We start from the raw sequence: 16,091 nt of genomic DNA, 5'->3' as shown, positions 1-16,091 counted from the left end.
TCCAACCTCGAATTCCTTTCTGATGTGCATTGAGGATTCAATTGCACAGTTTATTTAGTTCTGCAAAGGAAGACGAAAAGATAGAGAACGAAAAATGATGCACAAATCACCTTTCAGAAAACATATGTTTCAGAATGCCTCGCTCAACTTACAAAAAACAGACTGCCACATTATCACCTCCTATCGAAAGGAATAACAAAAGGATGAAGTCCACTAAAATTACGACATGTATGAAGAGTTACCATGCTTTAAACAACAGAGACGTTTCATGGTCAAATAAATGACTACTCACTTGATTCAGTAGTGTCATTACAAACGGTACTGAAACTACAGGCAGTACATCCGTGACAACGTAGGTTAAACATATACAGACTTTTACTGTTCACTTGTGCTCCACATTGCATCAAACTAGGGCATGAAAGGCAACTTCTTCCACCAAAAATATAGCAGCCCCGTGCCCTATTCTCCAAGTGTATATGCAATCAAAAGCTTGAATATCGTTTTCAACCTCCAATTGAACAGAATAGTATGTTGATCAGAATAGTATGTTGATACCCGATTGTTGATTCTCATCCCGCTAATCACACCTTAAGGGCCTCGTATTTCTCACCCATGGCGCCCCCTTTCTGCTTCTGGAACTGGATGTATCTCAATGTACTCGCGAAGAAAGCATCTGCGGCTGGATCTGATGTCGTATTGTCACTTTGCATTTCAGTTGTTATTAACTCAATCAAGCCCTCAATTGCAGAAACACTGATCTCTGAATTCCCCTTTTCAAAGAAATATAGATACCTGAGATTACCAATAAAGGGGTCAGTTTTCCGTTCGATAAATTCCAAGAGTAAAAAGTGGAAAGAGGATCAAGAATGGAAATACTTACTTGTTCAATATTTCGATGAAGAGAGAAACGGATCCACTGCTACCTCTTGTTGCATTGGCCATTTGTTGAGCAGCATTTGCGATTCTCAAAGCACGTTTCAAGCAAAGCAACACCCTATCAAGGGAAAAAGTACCAAATCAATGAAAAACCAAGCAACGGATCACTAGGTACAATACTTGACCTAGCCACAGTGAAACGAACAAATAGGTCATAACAATCCCTAAACACATGACAGAGACATGAAGATGAACAGGTATTCTGATGCAGCAGGAATATAAGAATTTCTTTTTACTATTCTTATTATCGTATAAGTTATGTTAGAAATCATGCACTTTTTATGAAAGGTAACCAAGAATTTTTACTTCTCCCGATTTGAGTTGATTTGGTTGTTCTTTATTTACTTATTGGTCCCGAAGAATTAATACTAGTTCTTGTTGATATTCTATTAACCCTTTTAAGTATTTAACTACTCTTGGTTTGTTAGGATTGCAACTAAGAACTATTATTAAGGGTTGTAAGCCTTGTGGCCATATCCTTGTTTTTATTTCTTGTTTGTGTCTCTCTTGTTGGTTGTTTCATTCCAACAACAGACACTTGTCTCACATGCTGTAGGTTTCTATGAAAGCCAGAGCGTGTGGGTAACCTTTCTCCATCCTTGATGCTATCGGAGTCATCAACCCAAAACAGATGAGCACATGCATAAACAGCTCTGCACTGATCAGGCTTTTTCAAAAGCTTTGCCGAATACTGCTCACAAGGGAAAGCATTATGTAAGGTTTTTAACAAAATAAGCTGAAATAAGAATACACGATGTGCTGGCATAGTTACCCCGGTGGCTTTATGTGTTAATGTATCCCTGTTCTCAACACCAAATACATGCATCCTTTGAAGGGTACCTATAATCAGATGTATTGCAGTCACCTGTGCCCTTGAATCCTATCAAAACATTCATATGCAGACAAGCAGGAAGAAATAAGTATCAACTCTATGCATTGCAGACTCTAAAGGAATAGTTCGGAAAACCTCCAAGGAAAACAATTAAGCTCCTAGAAAAGAGAATATGAGGCAACAGCAGAAGTGAAGTTATCAAGTACCGAGACTTCTTCTTCGTAAAGTATATATGCTTGGGTGAAGAATTCATAGGCAACAGGTTCTAGATCACAGTCATTTGCAGCCTGCAGAACCAAGGCAAGCACAGGTCAGCAAAAAAGGATTTTGCTTTCAGTCAAAATGGTTAAAGGCCCAGTATTTTCGATTACCTCCGCACATTCCAAGTATAACCTCAATGCGAGTTCAGGTACTGCAAGAGTTGATAATGCCTCAATTGTCTGAAGCAGAAAGCATATGATTTAGATACAAAATGCAGGAGAAACAATGGACCTATATAAGACATTAAGAGTGACTTTTCAAGAGAAAGAATGATGCTAGATATTCCTAACAGTAGATGAGAAGAACATATAGCTCGTAAGAGCATGAAAGAATAAAGGAATGAAAAAGGTAACTCAAAACATTTGACAATGTAATCCTTTTTTCAGGTTTACAGTTCGAATACCCAAACACCACTGAATTCCAACCTCAGTAATAACATGTTAAACTCTCTCAGAAAATGCAGAACTGATACAAAGATCAAGCTAAAGATATCCAAGTAGATAAAGGGAGAATCAACTGTGCGCTTCAAGATCGTGATAACACCCAATCAGCAGTATATACCTTGAAGGCCTTATTGATACATGTAAAAACCAATACAAACCACTTTCAAAAGTAAGTGCTTACCTGATTCAAAATCTGGAAAATTTTCTTTGGTGCAGTTGCTACCTCTACTCCAGCAGTATTTTCCTCCTGGCCTTGCAGTCGTCTAACCAACTGCACAACAGGCAACACAGTGTAACTGTTGGCATAATGAGGTTCATCTTATAAAATACACAAGCCATGCATTTGCATTCATTTTACATGTATATGATTTTCTAATCGGCAATTTCAATCATGTATCAAAGATATTTAATCTTCGAGTTTGACAACCTTATAAATCTTCCATCATCCGAATCGCACAAGAATTTAAGCATTGACTGCTCTGCCTTGTTCTACTAGATATTGTACTAACATCTGATCCTCACCACAGCCAAATATCTAGTATTGCACCATTGGCCTATATCATTGGAAAACTAATGCTGCAGAATAAAAATAACTGATCGCTAAATCTGGAACTCAGGAAATTGTTTCCATCAAATTCAACTCATAGCTACAACTTGTGCTTTTCTTGACAAAGCCACATTCATGAATGATACATAAACTACGGAAATTACAAAACACAACTCATTCCAACCATCAAAATTTGAGCTAATTTAGCTGATGAGTCGTTATTAACTTACATGTCTACATATTTAAAGATCTAAAATGAATCTGCATATAGATACAATCATACAAAGTAGCACACGCTCACGTACATGTGCATGAGCATGTCTACATGAGTTTTTTTTTTTTTCTTTTATCCCCTAAACTATGCAAGTTTTCTCTACTTCGTCCCTAAACTATCAATTTAGTGATTTCATGCCCTTAACTATCTCTCCGTTACCCATCTAATCCAATCGATAACACCCATCATGTTTTTGGATGGAAACTCCCTAACCTGATAGTCACGTGCGATCCCAACCCATACGACAGGGGCAAAATAGACAATCCAGGGTTGTGAGACCTATTGGCAACCCAGATCTCTCTCTCTCTCTCTCTGGTAAAGAAAAATTGATGGGAATGGAAGAGAAGATTCCGCCATGGTTCACATATTTCATACACATGGAAGAGAAGATTCATCCATTAATTTCTTTTGAGGCCTAAATACAATATTTTTTTATCAGCCTAAATACAAATATTGTCATTGAAATTATCTTCGAAAGGACTGTGGAAATACCATGGATGGAAATCAAGTTTAGAAGCAACCTCCACGCAATGAACTTTCTTTTACTTTTTTCCGACAGCCACTAAAGAAGTAAAATACAACAACAAAAAAAGGTTCTCCCAAATTCTTGAAACCAAATTGAACAAGAAAAACAAAATCCCCTATTTATTGATCTGGTTTGTTCAGCTTTGCATTCCTGTAGATATTTCAGTAAGGAGAGAGATTAATCTAGTACATATTTCATATTTCAAGAGAGAGAGAGAAGCCGGATCCTAATATTATGTACTACGAAAATACAACTCAATTGCACTGAAAACTGCAGAAAATACATTGAAACATACAACTCAAAGTGCAGATTGGTTCTGTTTTTGCTGCATTTTTCAGTGCAGATTTGAACCAAAATGCAGCAACTGGGTTGAAACAGAACCAAAGACAGATTCAGCTTTGAAACTGAACCAATTTCATAATCTAAGCAGCAAAAAATGTAGCAAAATAGCAGCTTTGCTAAACAAACAAATGCAGAACCAAGCAAGGATGGACCGACCAAGGATAGAATCGAACCGAGCAAGGATGAACGTAACCCTATCGGAGGAAAAGAGGAGAGACAGAGAGGGAGGAGCTTTTGATCGGAGGAAAAGGGGCTTTTTCCTTTTCATCAGGTGTGAGACTTGAAATGTCTATTTTACCCCTAGCTTCTGGGTTGGATTGCATGTGATACGCACATGAGGCTCTTTTCCGTCCAAATGGGTAGAACCGTTATTGATTGGATCACGTGGGTAACAGAGAGAGTTTAGGGGATGAAATCACCAAATTGATAGTTTAGGGATGTAGTAGAGAAAACTTAAATAGTTTAGGGGATAAAAGAAAAAAAACTGTGTCTACATACCTCATGCAAAATTATTATAGTGTTCTATGCCAGTCATAAGGTTAACTTTTTGTGGGTGAACGGAAAAAGAAAAAACCTTATTGTGCTTCTCTCTTCTTTAATGACATTACGTGCTCTATCACGTTTTAGAATGTCCTTTAGGACCTACATGCAGCCATACATATCATGAAGAGAATTGGGAATAGCCTGGCCATACGAATATACGGTAAGATGATACGGCAATACATCGTAAAACTGAAGCATAATCAAACCTTGAGAGCATTAAAAATAAGGGGAGGAACAGTGAAAGGAAGCCGCTTAGGTCCTCCGGTCAGTATGTGCTTCCTCACAGTACATATAATCTGACATGCAGCAGATAAGGTATTGTCAGCATCATTAAAACAAGACACAAAAGGCTCTGCCGCACTGAGATTCATAAACAGAGAGTTATGGGTACACAAATAAACAGTCAAGAGAGATAAACAAAGATTTCTGCGTAGATATGTGGACGTCATCGACAAAAATAAGCATGAGGAAGTAGGCGTCAATCTACAACTTAAAACTCAAGCCAACAGGCCTTTGTAAGAATCACTTGGGGTTGGCAACAGGGCATCCATTACCTCCATGTGGTTATTTGCCAGGCATGCCAACGACTAACAGGCTAGCATTACAGAACGAGAAAGGAAGAATCTGTCCAATAATTAATTAAACCAGTCTACTGGCACAGCAAATCTGTGCACAGATTTCTATGTGAGGCCCACTACGGGTCCCACACAAGTGATCCGAGCCGTTCATTATGTTTAAAACATTGGCCTCCGCGAAAAATCAGCTCAATCCGATACCTATAAGTGCTTGATTTAATCATCTAACTTTTCATTCAAGTTTTTAGAGAACGAAAAGTTAGACGATTAGATCAAGTACTTATAGGTATCGGATTGAGCTGATTTTTCGAGGGGGCCCTTGAAAAAATGTTTTAAACATAATGAACGGCTCGGATCACTTGTGTGGGACCCTTAGTGGGGCCCACATAGAAATCTGTGAACAATCTGTGCTCAGATTTGCTGTGCCAGTAGACTTTCTGTAATTGAATAACCATGCACATAGCAGCTCGTCATGTTTTACCAACTTTCAAATTACTAGTTAAAGAAGTGAAACTCCTGTCGTGCATCAAGTAAAAGTTTCTGCCTCCTGTATTCTTTATCCAAGGGGGCTCTTCGATTACCAGCCATTCTCCACCCAATGTTCCTTCTTATATGCATGTACACACATATATTAGTTTTTCAATCAAAGAAATGATGGGGGAGGAGGAGAGAGAGACTAGGACATGGACACATTTGGGAATTACATGTCTGAGTTCTGTAAATTTTGCAGAAGTGCAACTGTTTATACTGTAAAGGCACATCAAACAAGGTCATCATAGTAGTTCACAATTTAAATGGTTATCAACTCCCTATATGAGATTATATGGGAGCAAATATCTATAGAAACTTGAAAAAGATAAAGACGAGTATATTAATACCTTTAACATCTCTTCCAGATCATCATTATACAGCATTTGAATAAGACGTGAAACCGAATTCTGCTCCTCATGGAAATCCTCCTCGTCAATCTGAAGAAGAAAAATGAAGTACAAAGACATTTTTAAAAAAAACAGTAAGTGCAAAAGGCTTAGGTTCATACTCAAAAACAAAGGAAAAGCAGTGAAATGATTAAGACTATATATGGAATATTTTTTTATCAGAACTATAAATAGATCATGTTTTTCGCATAAACTTGTAACGAACGAGAGTTAACAGTAGATGGCAGAAATATGGATCACCTCATCATGAAGATTCTCATCTGAATCTTTGATAAGTCCAGTTATTAATTCAAACAATGCCTCAACCTACAAAGACCAATAATTATACACAATAGAAGCACGTTTCTCAGAAATTTCAGAACAGACTAAATTGTAAATAAAGCATACCTTGTCAGAAGTAGAAATACTAGTCCTGTTTTTCATGATGCTTTGAATGATAACACCTGCCATGACTTTATTTGTTCCATTGTCAAGGTGCTCCATGACACGAGGATAGTTAGAAAGCTTCAGCGCAGTCTCAATATCATTATATTTCTCCAAGGGTGCACTAAGAAGTGAAACAATCTGTTTTGTTGCTCTGCTGTCATCCAGCTTTCCTTTCCCGGCGAGTTTCTTAACGCATGCTCCCTGCAGAAGATCAAGAAGGAAATTTTTCTTAGCACTGAGGCCCATCTGAAAAAATCCAAACAGGATGGGTGCCAAACCAAACCTCTTATTCTGCGTGCCCATACTTACACAACACAAACTTCCGCACACCAAACCTCTCATTCGATACGTTCATTCAAAATGTTCATCACCTTTCTCAGAAGGGTATACATATCCAGTTCAAGATTCAGAACACTTTAATATTAGCGCACGAAAAGCAATCCAATTTCTAATACGCCTAATACAATTCCACAAAGCATACAGCTTAAATTTCTGCCCACAACTTTGAGCAAAAATTCTCCAGACTGCCTAGACCACAACATACAATAATGAGAAGTTTTTTTTCTCTCTCATTGTGTGTATGAGTGTGCAATTGTGTCTGTGTGTGTGGCAGTGTGTATGAGAGAGAGAGAGAGAGACAGAGAGAGAGAGAGCAATCTGAAAAGAAACCTACCAATATTTGGTCTACATAATCAAGCCGATCAGGATGGACGTTAAGTGTAAACGTAAGAAGAGATGAATATAAAGTCACGGCTCCGGCGATAGGCATGTCAACCTGTGCTTCAATCACCTGCAACGAAATACAACCACCAAATTTGAATTAAGAGAGAGTTTCAAATCCAATTTTTGCAAACAATTAGTGCAGAAACTGAAGTACAGAGGAGGATAGTGCTCACATAGTCAACTGAGAAGAAACCAGAATCACCATAAAGTAGAACTTCGGTAGTATACAACCATGAACAACCACGCTAAAGCAAGGATGGTTTCATGTACAGCAATTTACAGAAACAGACCGGTGCCTAAATATAGCTTCACTTTGATTCCACAAAACAGCCAACTCAAGTAAACATTTTCTCCTCTCAATTGCCTATTGAGTTACACAAATTCCACACAACAGCTAACTCAAGTAAACTTTTCTCCTCTCAATTGCCTATTGAGTAACACAATGAAAATCCTATTGGTACCGACGGTACCATAGGGAAAATGTACCGACGGCCGTCTCCGGCCACCGGACGGCCGTCTCCGGCCACCGGACGGCCGATCCGAGCCGTCCAAAAATTTTAAAAAATAAAACCGAGTGGGCCTACGCGAGAATCAATGGCATCCGAGGTGTGTAGGGTACTTGATCCGAGCACCCCTTTTTCGTGTATATACACGTATATACATATATAGACGAAAAAGGGGTGCTCAGATCAAGTACCCTACACACCTCGGATGCCATTGATTCTCGCGTAGGCCCACTCGGTTTTGTTTTTAAAAATTTTTGGACGGCTCGGATTGGCCATCCAGTGGCCGGAGACGGCCGTCCGGTGGCCGTCAGTACATTTTCCCTTCAGTACCGTCGGTACCAATAGCAGTACTCGGGACTTATTTAGCTAATCATCAAGCAAATTTGGGTGTTGGATGTTAGGCTGCAGTCTTATAGTCCGTGCATGGGGCTCACTTCCACCATCAATCGCAGAACACCAAGTGCACTGTAGTGATCTAAGAACTTGCACCTACTTTTTAGCTATTTAATGAGCAGTCTTCTAGTTTCTTTGGTCCTCCTTGGTGTTCCTTTTCATTGTTTTCAACATAGAAGTAGGAGCTGGGAGCAGGGGAAGGCCTTCATGGATGTAATCATAGAAATAGAAGCTGTCTGGCACAAGAGTGGAGTCAATCAAGCAGGCAAAAATGAGTGGGAGGTTTTTCATTTCAAGTATAAAACCTAAAACCTAAAAGAGCTAGGAAGCTCACTAAAGTATACTTCAAAACTTATTCACAGCAGCTTCACTGAGTGTTGAAATAAATAAAAAATAGTAAACAAAATCAAGTGATTATACCAAACCAGTTTCCATGGTCAACAAGGTTTTAATGACAAGATACAAATCCCTGGATTATTTGAAGGTAAGCAAGATTTACCTTCCCTATGTAATTGTTCAGTTTTGCAAAGGCTTCTACTTGTAAGAATTCAGGTAACACCTGCAACATAAAATCATCATCAGTACCCCTATTACTACTCTGAAGCCAGGAGTACAGCATTCCATTACTCACTTCTGTACTTGAAGCAGCATAATTTGACAACCTTTCCATTAACCGCGAAAGCACTGTCTTGATATCAACGGACGGCTGAGATATACAGAAGTAACCAGGGAAAAATTATGCTGCTTATAGTCCAACAACATGGGTCAGATGTTTGTGATGCAAAATCATAAATGATGAAACAATTATATTCTCCAATAAATCTGAAAATCCATCATAGGAGATGGCCTTGCTCTTAGAAAGAGCTTGATCTCTTTTATCTCAAGGACAACCTTCTTGAATTGTTTAAATGATGACAATATAGAAACTTTATCTAAAAAAAGATTGAAGAAAATATATTCTCCCTACTACGATACAGTGATACAATAGCTCCCTTGCATTGAAGGGTAAGCGAAGCACAAAAACACCCTCAGACATGGGGATGAGGTGCATTAAGACTTCTCAGACCAATAGAATGCATACAAATACACTTCAAGGAATTTCATATATCAAGGAGGGTCATCTAATAAACCAGATAAAAATAGAATGTTCACTTTGAAGGGGGCAAAAACAACAAAAGGAGAAGAAGGAAAAACAAACAAAAAAAGACTTATCAGCATAGACGGCTAACAAAAAGAAACCATCATAAAGGGCGCAAGCAATTCATCAATGAACAAATGTATGCCTTCAAGGAAAAGTTTGTTTCAAGAATAGGAACAGGCAGGATAACTTATCCTGGAATCCCAGGAACAGGGTTACCACAATTCACTGTAAGGTACAAATTGCAATCTGGATAAAACGATCCAAATCAGGGATCGATGGCGAATTGATACAGGTATTCTGCCAATCCGAAGATAAAATGGCATACAGATGATAAAGACACTCTCATATAACAAAAAAATCATCATAAATTAATAAGTACAGACTACAGTGTCATATATAGATGCTACTAAGTAATAATACAAAAAATATCTGCAAAATGTTGGACATTCAGAACGAACTAATTTCGTTCCAAACAATGATCTGAAGGAGCCTACCCCCATCGGACCGCGTTCCGAAGTGTATGGCATACTGCAATCCTGCTCCCATTCAACGTACCACAATGATACGCGATCCAGGTAACCCTGCCCAGGAAACAATCCTGAGGGGAGCATTTCAGTCACTGGGCTGCAGAAGTTATTCCATAACATGTCGGCCCGCCCCAACCCATGTGCCATGGGACAAGATAATTCTCCATGGGGATCCTCAAGATTTAAAATCTCAAGAAAATTTTGCCCAGTGAAACCTGGGATAATAGAGGCGCAACAAGAAGAGTTGGCCCTTTATACTATTTTTTTCTCAATTCGATTGCAGTCTCAATAAGGAGTATAGTCCAATCAGCCCCTTATTTGGGAATGACACTGGCCTGACTGTACATTCCATAGAATCCATACGACTAATTAGAAATCTTTTAGGAATTGTAAGCATGGAACACATCCTAATTGTTTATCTCCATGGTTCAAAGCAGACACCATGCATCAACTCTCCGGAAAGTGCACAAATCATATAGCCACATAAATCATAAAACCAATAATCTAAACATGAAAATGAAAATGCTAAAACTTAAAGAAAAGAAGTGGCAGCACAATTAGTAAAAAAAAGAAGAAAGAAACGAAAGTAATGTCATCCATGGCACACATAGTAGTTATACAACGAATCGATGAAATGTGTTACTACCTGAAGCTGGGGGCAAGCAGCCAACAAGATTTCAAGCGTCTGCAAGTGGTACTCGTCAGGAAATACTTGAATTATGCAATCCATCAAATAGTATTGGGCAAGCTCATCTTTACAATTGACGACCTGCCAAAAGTGATTGAGAGGAAAATTCAACTATTTTACACCTCTTCCCAAAACCAAAACGAATGAGGTATAAACAGATCAAACCTGCTCCAAGACTCTGGGAAGCACAGTTTCTCTGTACATATCAAGGTCAACACCTTCAATCTGACTGAGGACGTGCAGGTTCTTCCCAACCTAATGAAACATGAAAAGCTTGAAGTTCAAACTGTTGTAAGCGCATACCTACACACTTCTATGGCCAATGTGGAAAAATATAAGCTGATTCCAGGTCACTGATCTTACAAGATCGCGAAGCTCACTCCTTTCCTTTTCTCGTCTCTCCTTCTCCCGAGCAGGTCCCTGCAGACCAGAAAGTCCGATTGCTATCCTCAACTCAAGATCAGCAAAGAGTATGAATGATTGACAACCACTATAATACCTGCATGACCAGAAATCATGCCCTCGTGATTGATACTTTTTAACCTTGATGGCATGCAAGCACCACAGCACCATACATGCCTAAGCATTTGTTTTTGTTGTTTTTTTCAGAAAATGCCATGCAGGTTCATGCATGAAAGTGGACACATTCTAGAAATTTGAACGAACCTGATGATGCATCCGCACCCATAGTTTGTTCATCTCTGTGAAGTTCTGGAGGACGAACTCCACGGCGTCCATGACAGTGTCAGCATCCCTGCAGGAGTTATGGAAAGCTCACACAGATCAGGTTCACACCCTACCCAGTAAACTAATACCAGATTAAGAATGTAAAACGAACTTTTACTATCAACAAAAGAACATATCATTCATGAGGAATATCAAACGAGCAAAAACAATCAAGAGTCATGACACTGAAACAGCATTAATGGCGGCTTGTCCATTTCTTTCCTTTCTAGTATTCGTAGGTCACAAGCTAAGATATTTTGTCTACTAAACCCATGTCAATAGGTTACATAATTGATGATACTTGCCCCCATCGATTCAAACATGGCATCAACTATACTCAATAATACTCCAAGTACAAAGAAGTTAATTTGGTGCTCGAAAGCACCAAATTGGAAAGTGTTTAGCCAATACATTTCACGAAACTCCCAAGAAAGTAGTGGCAGAGAATATGGTCATCCTGCTACATGATAGCACCATAAGAGCATCCCCAATGGGGATGTATTTTAGAAGGGGATGGATAGTTATTTTAGATGTAAAAAGTGGTTAAAAATTAGTTGGATGTAAAATAGAACCTACTCCTATCCAATGGTGAGATGTAAAAAAGGATGGATAATTACCTAATTTTTCCTCCTCCTTAATTTTCCTCAACTTTCTTAACCCTAATTCAAGTACTACTTCCGTTGAAAAATAATTTTGGTATCCGATAATCGAGGACTTAAAAAAAAAAAATTATTCCGAATTGCTTCATCTTAATCAGAGGTGAACGATTTTCCTCTCGCACTACAACTTTCCTCTGCCATAATTGACACACTATTTTTTTTGGAGGATGTTTGCAGAGAATGGAGAAATTTTTTGTCGTGGAAATCTTGTTAAAAACACCCATTTATAGGTATGAAAAATAAAAGCCCGTTGCTGAATTGATCCGTTGATCAATGGGCAAAAGATCAGTTGGGCTGATGATCAACGGTCGGCTCAAACCACAGTCCTGTCCATATCAACAACTCAACTTTACTCTCCCTATCTTTAAAAAAAAAAAAACTTTACTCTCTCTCACTCTGTCTACGAACGAAATCAGTGAAACCCCCCACCCTCCCTCCCTCCCTCCCTCCCTCCCTCCCTCTACGAACCAGAGGAGATGAAACCCCTCTCTCTCTCTCTCTCTCTCTCTCTCTCTCTGCCGTTGATCTCTCTTTCTCCCGTTAACGGAGCGACTGAAACCCTAGGGGAGATGATCACCGACTGTTCCGTTGATATCTTTGTCTCTCATCGGCGAGATCCCTCTCTCTTCCTCTCTCACCTCTCTCTCTCTCTCACTGGATTCCGGCAATTTTTGGTCACTCCGGCAAAGATTTGCAGAAACCAGCGATGAGGAACAAATTCTGGCCAAGTTTCCAGCGATAACAGGTAACTCCGGTTGTTCATTTTTTCTGGTATTTCAGTTGGATTGGATGATGTTTGATGACCTGTAATTTATAGCTGCAGCCAAAAGGAGATGTAAATATACATCTCCCTTTCCATTTGTGCTATTTTCCATCTCCAAAATTGCTATTTTACATCCCCATTGGAGCAATTTTTTTCACATCTGGGTTGTATTATAACTATAGCACTTGGTTTTACATCCCCATTGGGGATGCTCTAAGGGAGAAAAGCAATTTCCCTTCCGCTGAACAACCAACATTTTGATCCATTCAGTATCAAAGTTGAATAATTCTTCCACCTAAATTCACAATAAAGTAGAAAAAGGTGACCACCTGATTTCCTTACCCTTCATATTCGGAACCAATATCTGGTAATTTATCCCTGCTGACCTGAGAAAGATAACTCCTCAAAAAAAGCCCACGTATAGGGTGTTGTATGCCACGGCACATTTCCACAAGATCCTTAAGGACATCCTTCGCAGGAGCTTCCTTAGACTTGATGTACACAGATCCAACTGTACAAAGGAGATACCTGATAAAAAACAATGCATAAAAATACCTCAGAAACAAAGAGCACAAAATTTTTCGCAGGCAAAAATTTAACACAAAAAAAACACAGTAACCTAAAAAGTGGAAAAGCCAATGTCTCTATAGAACAGCCGAAAAATTAAACCAAAAACACATTCGGCCTAAAAAGAAACAGGAGTGAATTTTATGGGAACATGAAATTTGTCAACTGCCTTACTGTTAAACACATAAATATATGGGGCATCTAAAACCACTTTTGAACTGGAATGCAGCAAAGGAAGCTCAGACAATCTTTCCCAGACCAATTTTTGCAGAGTAGAGCATATCTCTAAGACTCTAACAGCAGAAATGATAAAAGCAGTTATTTATAATCAAGAATCAGGCAAGCAAGCATACAGCAATTTAAAAAACAAAAAACGCTGGTATGAGGAGTACTCAAATGGAAGTTTTTATCAGTATGAAATACATAAACATTTGGGATAATTATGGCATGATGGTTTTAACAAACTACATATACCATAAAGTCGGTTAAGACAAATGACAATGATAATTTGAATAGGTCTCCCTTGAAACTCACAGCATAAAAAGAGGCATCCAATTAGTCCATCATACAATTGACCACACCCTTGGGCGAAAACCGTGAAATATCAAGGATACAACCATTTCTATCGTGCCAGAACACACAATCATTCAGTAGACGAGTAACTAACATGATTCTCCCCTGTTGGTTATTGCCTAAAGGGTGCACAACCGGAAAATTATAACATGAGAAGTGAGGTTTGTACAAACACATATGCATCCATATCTATCTGTGTGTGTTCATATATATATATATATATATATATATATATATATATATATATCGAGTTGAACCATGTCGGTATATTTGCATCAAAATCACTCAGGTATTTGAAGAAATTCAGCTTCATAAAACGGAAAATACCACTTGGAGCCCAAAGTTTGTTCCGTTGTTTGTTGGGTCCCATTCAAACCTTTGCTTCTCTATCACTTCCTACTTTTAAATTTTAAACCCTCAGTTTCATTTCTCTGTTCCAAAATAAATGTAACCAACATGAACCAGCTTACTTTTTCAAACAAACAGGAAACAGTAAAGATGGTCATTGTTTCACTCAAACAAGCCATTCTCATTTCACATCTCTGTACGTGTGTGTGTTTGTTCATTTGCATATATAACTCTCAATCGAGTTGACCATGTGGATCTATTGCATCAAAAACACTCAATTTGAAGAAATTCAGCTTCATAAACCGAAAATATCACTTGGAGCCCAAAGTGCGTCCCATTGTTTGTTGGGTCCTAATCAAACCTCTGCTTCTTTATCGCCTTCTGTTTTTTAAATTTAAGCCCTCGTTTCATTTCTCTTTTCCAAAATCAATGTAAGTAACCAACATGTACCAACTCACTTTTTCAAACAAACAGGAAATAGTTAACGTAATCAATCATTTCACTCAAATGAGCCATTCACATTTCAATTCTACAAGAGCGCACCTTGCAGAAAGTCATCATCCACTTTGGAACAAAATCGGACCCATATTAAGAAACAACACCAAATGATGAATACCGAATAAAAATAATAGGGAGTGCAATGTAATTGTCACTTACAATCTGGGCAAAATGTTACCAGCGTGCTGCACAAGCTCGTACAGATCAATAATAGAGCAGCCCCGCCGAGTCTCCTCCTTGAAAAACATCTCCAGCTTTCTCAATTCATCAAACGCCCTCATGTCTAGTGAATCAAACAAACACATTATGCTAGTCAATTGGAGATCAAGTGCAAAATATGATAATAAACTCTGTGGATCGAGCAGGCGAAAGAAAAATCAGAAACAGTTAATAGGCAACGACAGCTTACAAAGCTCGTAGTATTTGTGAGGGGAAAGGCGTGAAGTACGAAGCTCGGAGAGCATCTGGGCGGAGTACTTGAGGGCGTCCCTCAGATTGTTCGAGTCCTGATGTAAATCGATCCGAATTAGGGTTTACTTCACGTAGAACGATGTATATGCATCGATATGTATATGTATAGAGAGAGAAGGAGAGAATTGATGGGAGTCGGGTGTGTGAGAGATAGAGAGAAAGGAATTACCAGGGCGCGATGCATGTAGAAGGCGTTCTGTTGAAGGCCGGCGATCCCAGACGCCAGCCATTTGTCTTCGTCTTCAACACCGTCGGAGATCATTCTCTCTCTCTCTCTCTCTCTCTCTCTCTCTCTCTCTCTCTCTCTCTCCCCGAGAGTGGCTAGTTCCGATCGAGCAACGTTGCGTTTGACCTGTTGCCTATTTCCTTCTCGACTGCCTGTCAGTCTTTCGCTCGCTCCTTTTGGAAGGAAGAAAAAATTAAACAAACACTCACGGAGTTTCGTAGAAAATGTACCCAAGGTTACGTTGCAGCATAAAATCGATAAATTCTACTCCGTACTACTACTAGATACTCAGTATCTACAAGTACTTGATGCGCTGCATTTCTGTAAATTTATAAGTTTGAAATTAATTTTTATATTTTTTACTTTTTGTAAATTTTTATTTAGTTTTTCGTCGTAATTTTTAAAGTTAGTCGTTCGTTTCGACGAGAAGAATCGAAAAAGTCCCAGTACACAAATATGGATCAATGTTGAAAAAATTCAAATAAGATAGCACTTTAGACGAATTAAACAGCATGTTTAATACTTTTTTGGTCTTTAGTGAACTTTGTTTTGCTTTTCAATCATAATTTTGTACTTTTTAGACTCCTGTTGTCAAGACGGGTTATTAATTCAAAAATTATTATTCGAATCTAACAAAAA

At 38.6% G+C, this 16,091-nt stretch overlaps 1 protein-coding gene across 1 annotated transcript; it reads right to left on the bottom strand.

The window, feature by feature from the left end:
• Positions 1-83: 83 nt before the first annotated feature.
• Positions 84-15,667, bottom strand: LOC131302561 (vacuolar protein sorting-associated protein 35A-like). Its single transcript, XM_058329259.1, has 22 exons — positions 15,396-15,667; positions 15,165-15,261; positions 14,915-15,038; positions 13,112-13,297; positions 11,288-11,375; positions 10,985-11,041; positions 10,787-10,876; positions 10,580-10,702; positions 8,897-8,971; positions 8,765-8,824; positions 7,317-7,433; positions 6,605-6,844; positions 6,458-6,523; positions 6,158-6,247; positions 4,911-5,000; positions 2,654-2,743; positions 2,140-2,208; positions 1,975-2,055; positions 1,709-1,816; positions 1,524-1,627; positions 881-994; positions 84-792 (listed from the first exon to the last, which is right to left on the bottom strand). Exons 1-22 carry the CDS (start codon positions 15,486-15,488, stop codon positions 582-584), a joined length of 2,373 nt encoding a protein of 790 aa, XP_058185242.1. The 5' UTR covers positions 15,489-15,667; the 3' UTR covers positions 84-581.
• Positions 15,668-16,091: the final 424 nt, after the last annotated feature.

The sequence above is a fragment of the Rhododendron vialii genome, chromosome 10a, assembly GCF_030253575.1.
Source record: "Rhododendron vialii isolate Sample 1 chromosome 10a, ASM3025357v1".
NCBI classification, from domain to species: domain Eukaryota; kingdom Viridiplantae; phylum Streptophyta; class Magnoliopsida; order Ericales; family Ericaceae; genus Rhododendron; species Rhododendron vialii.
The sequence above is the reverse complement of the archived record's forward strand: the minus strand, read 5'-3'. Positions and strand labels throughout refer to the sequence as shown.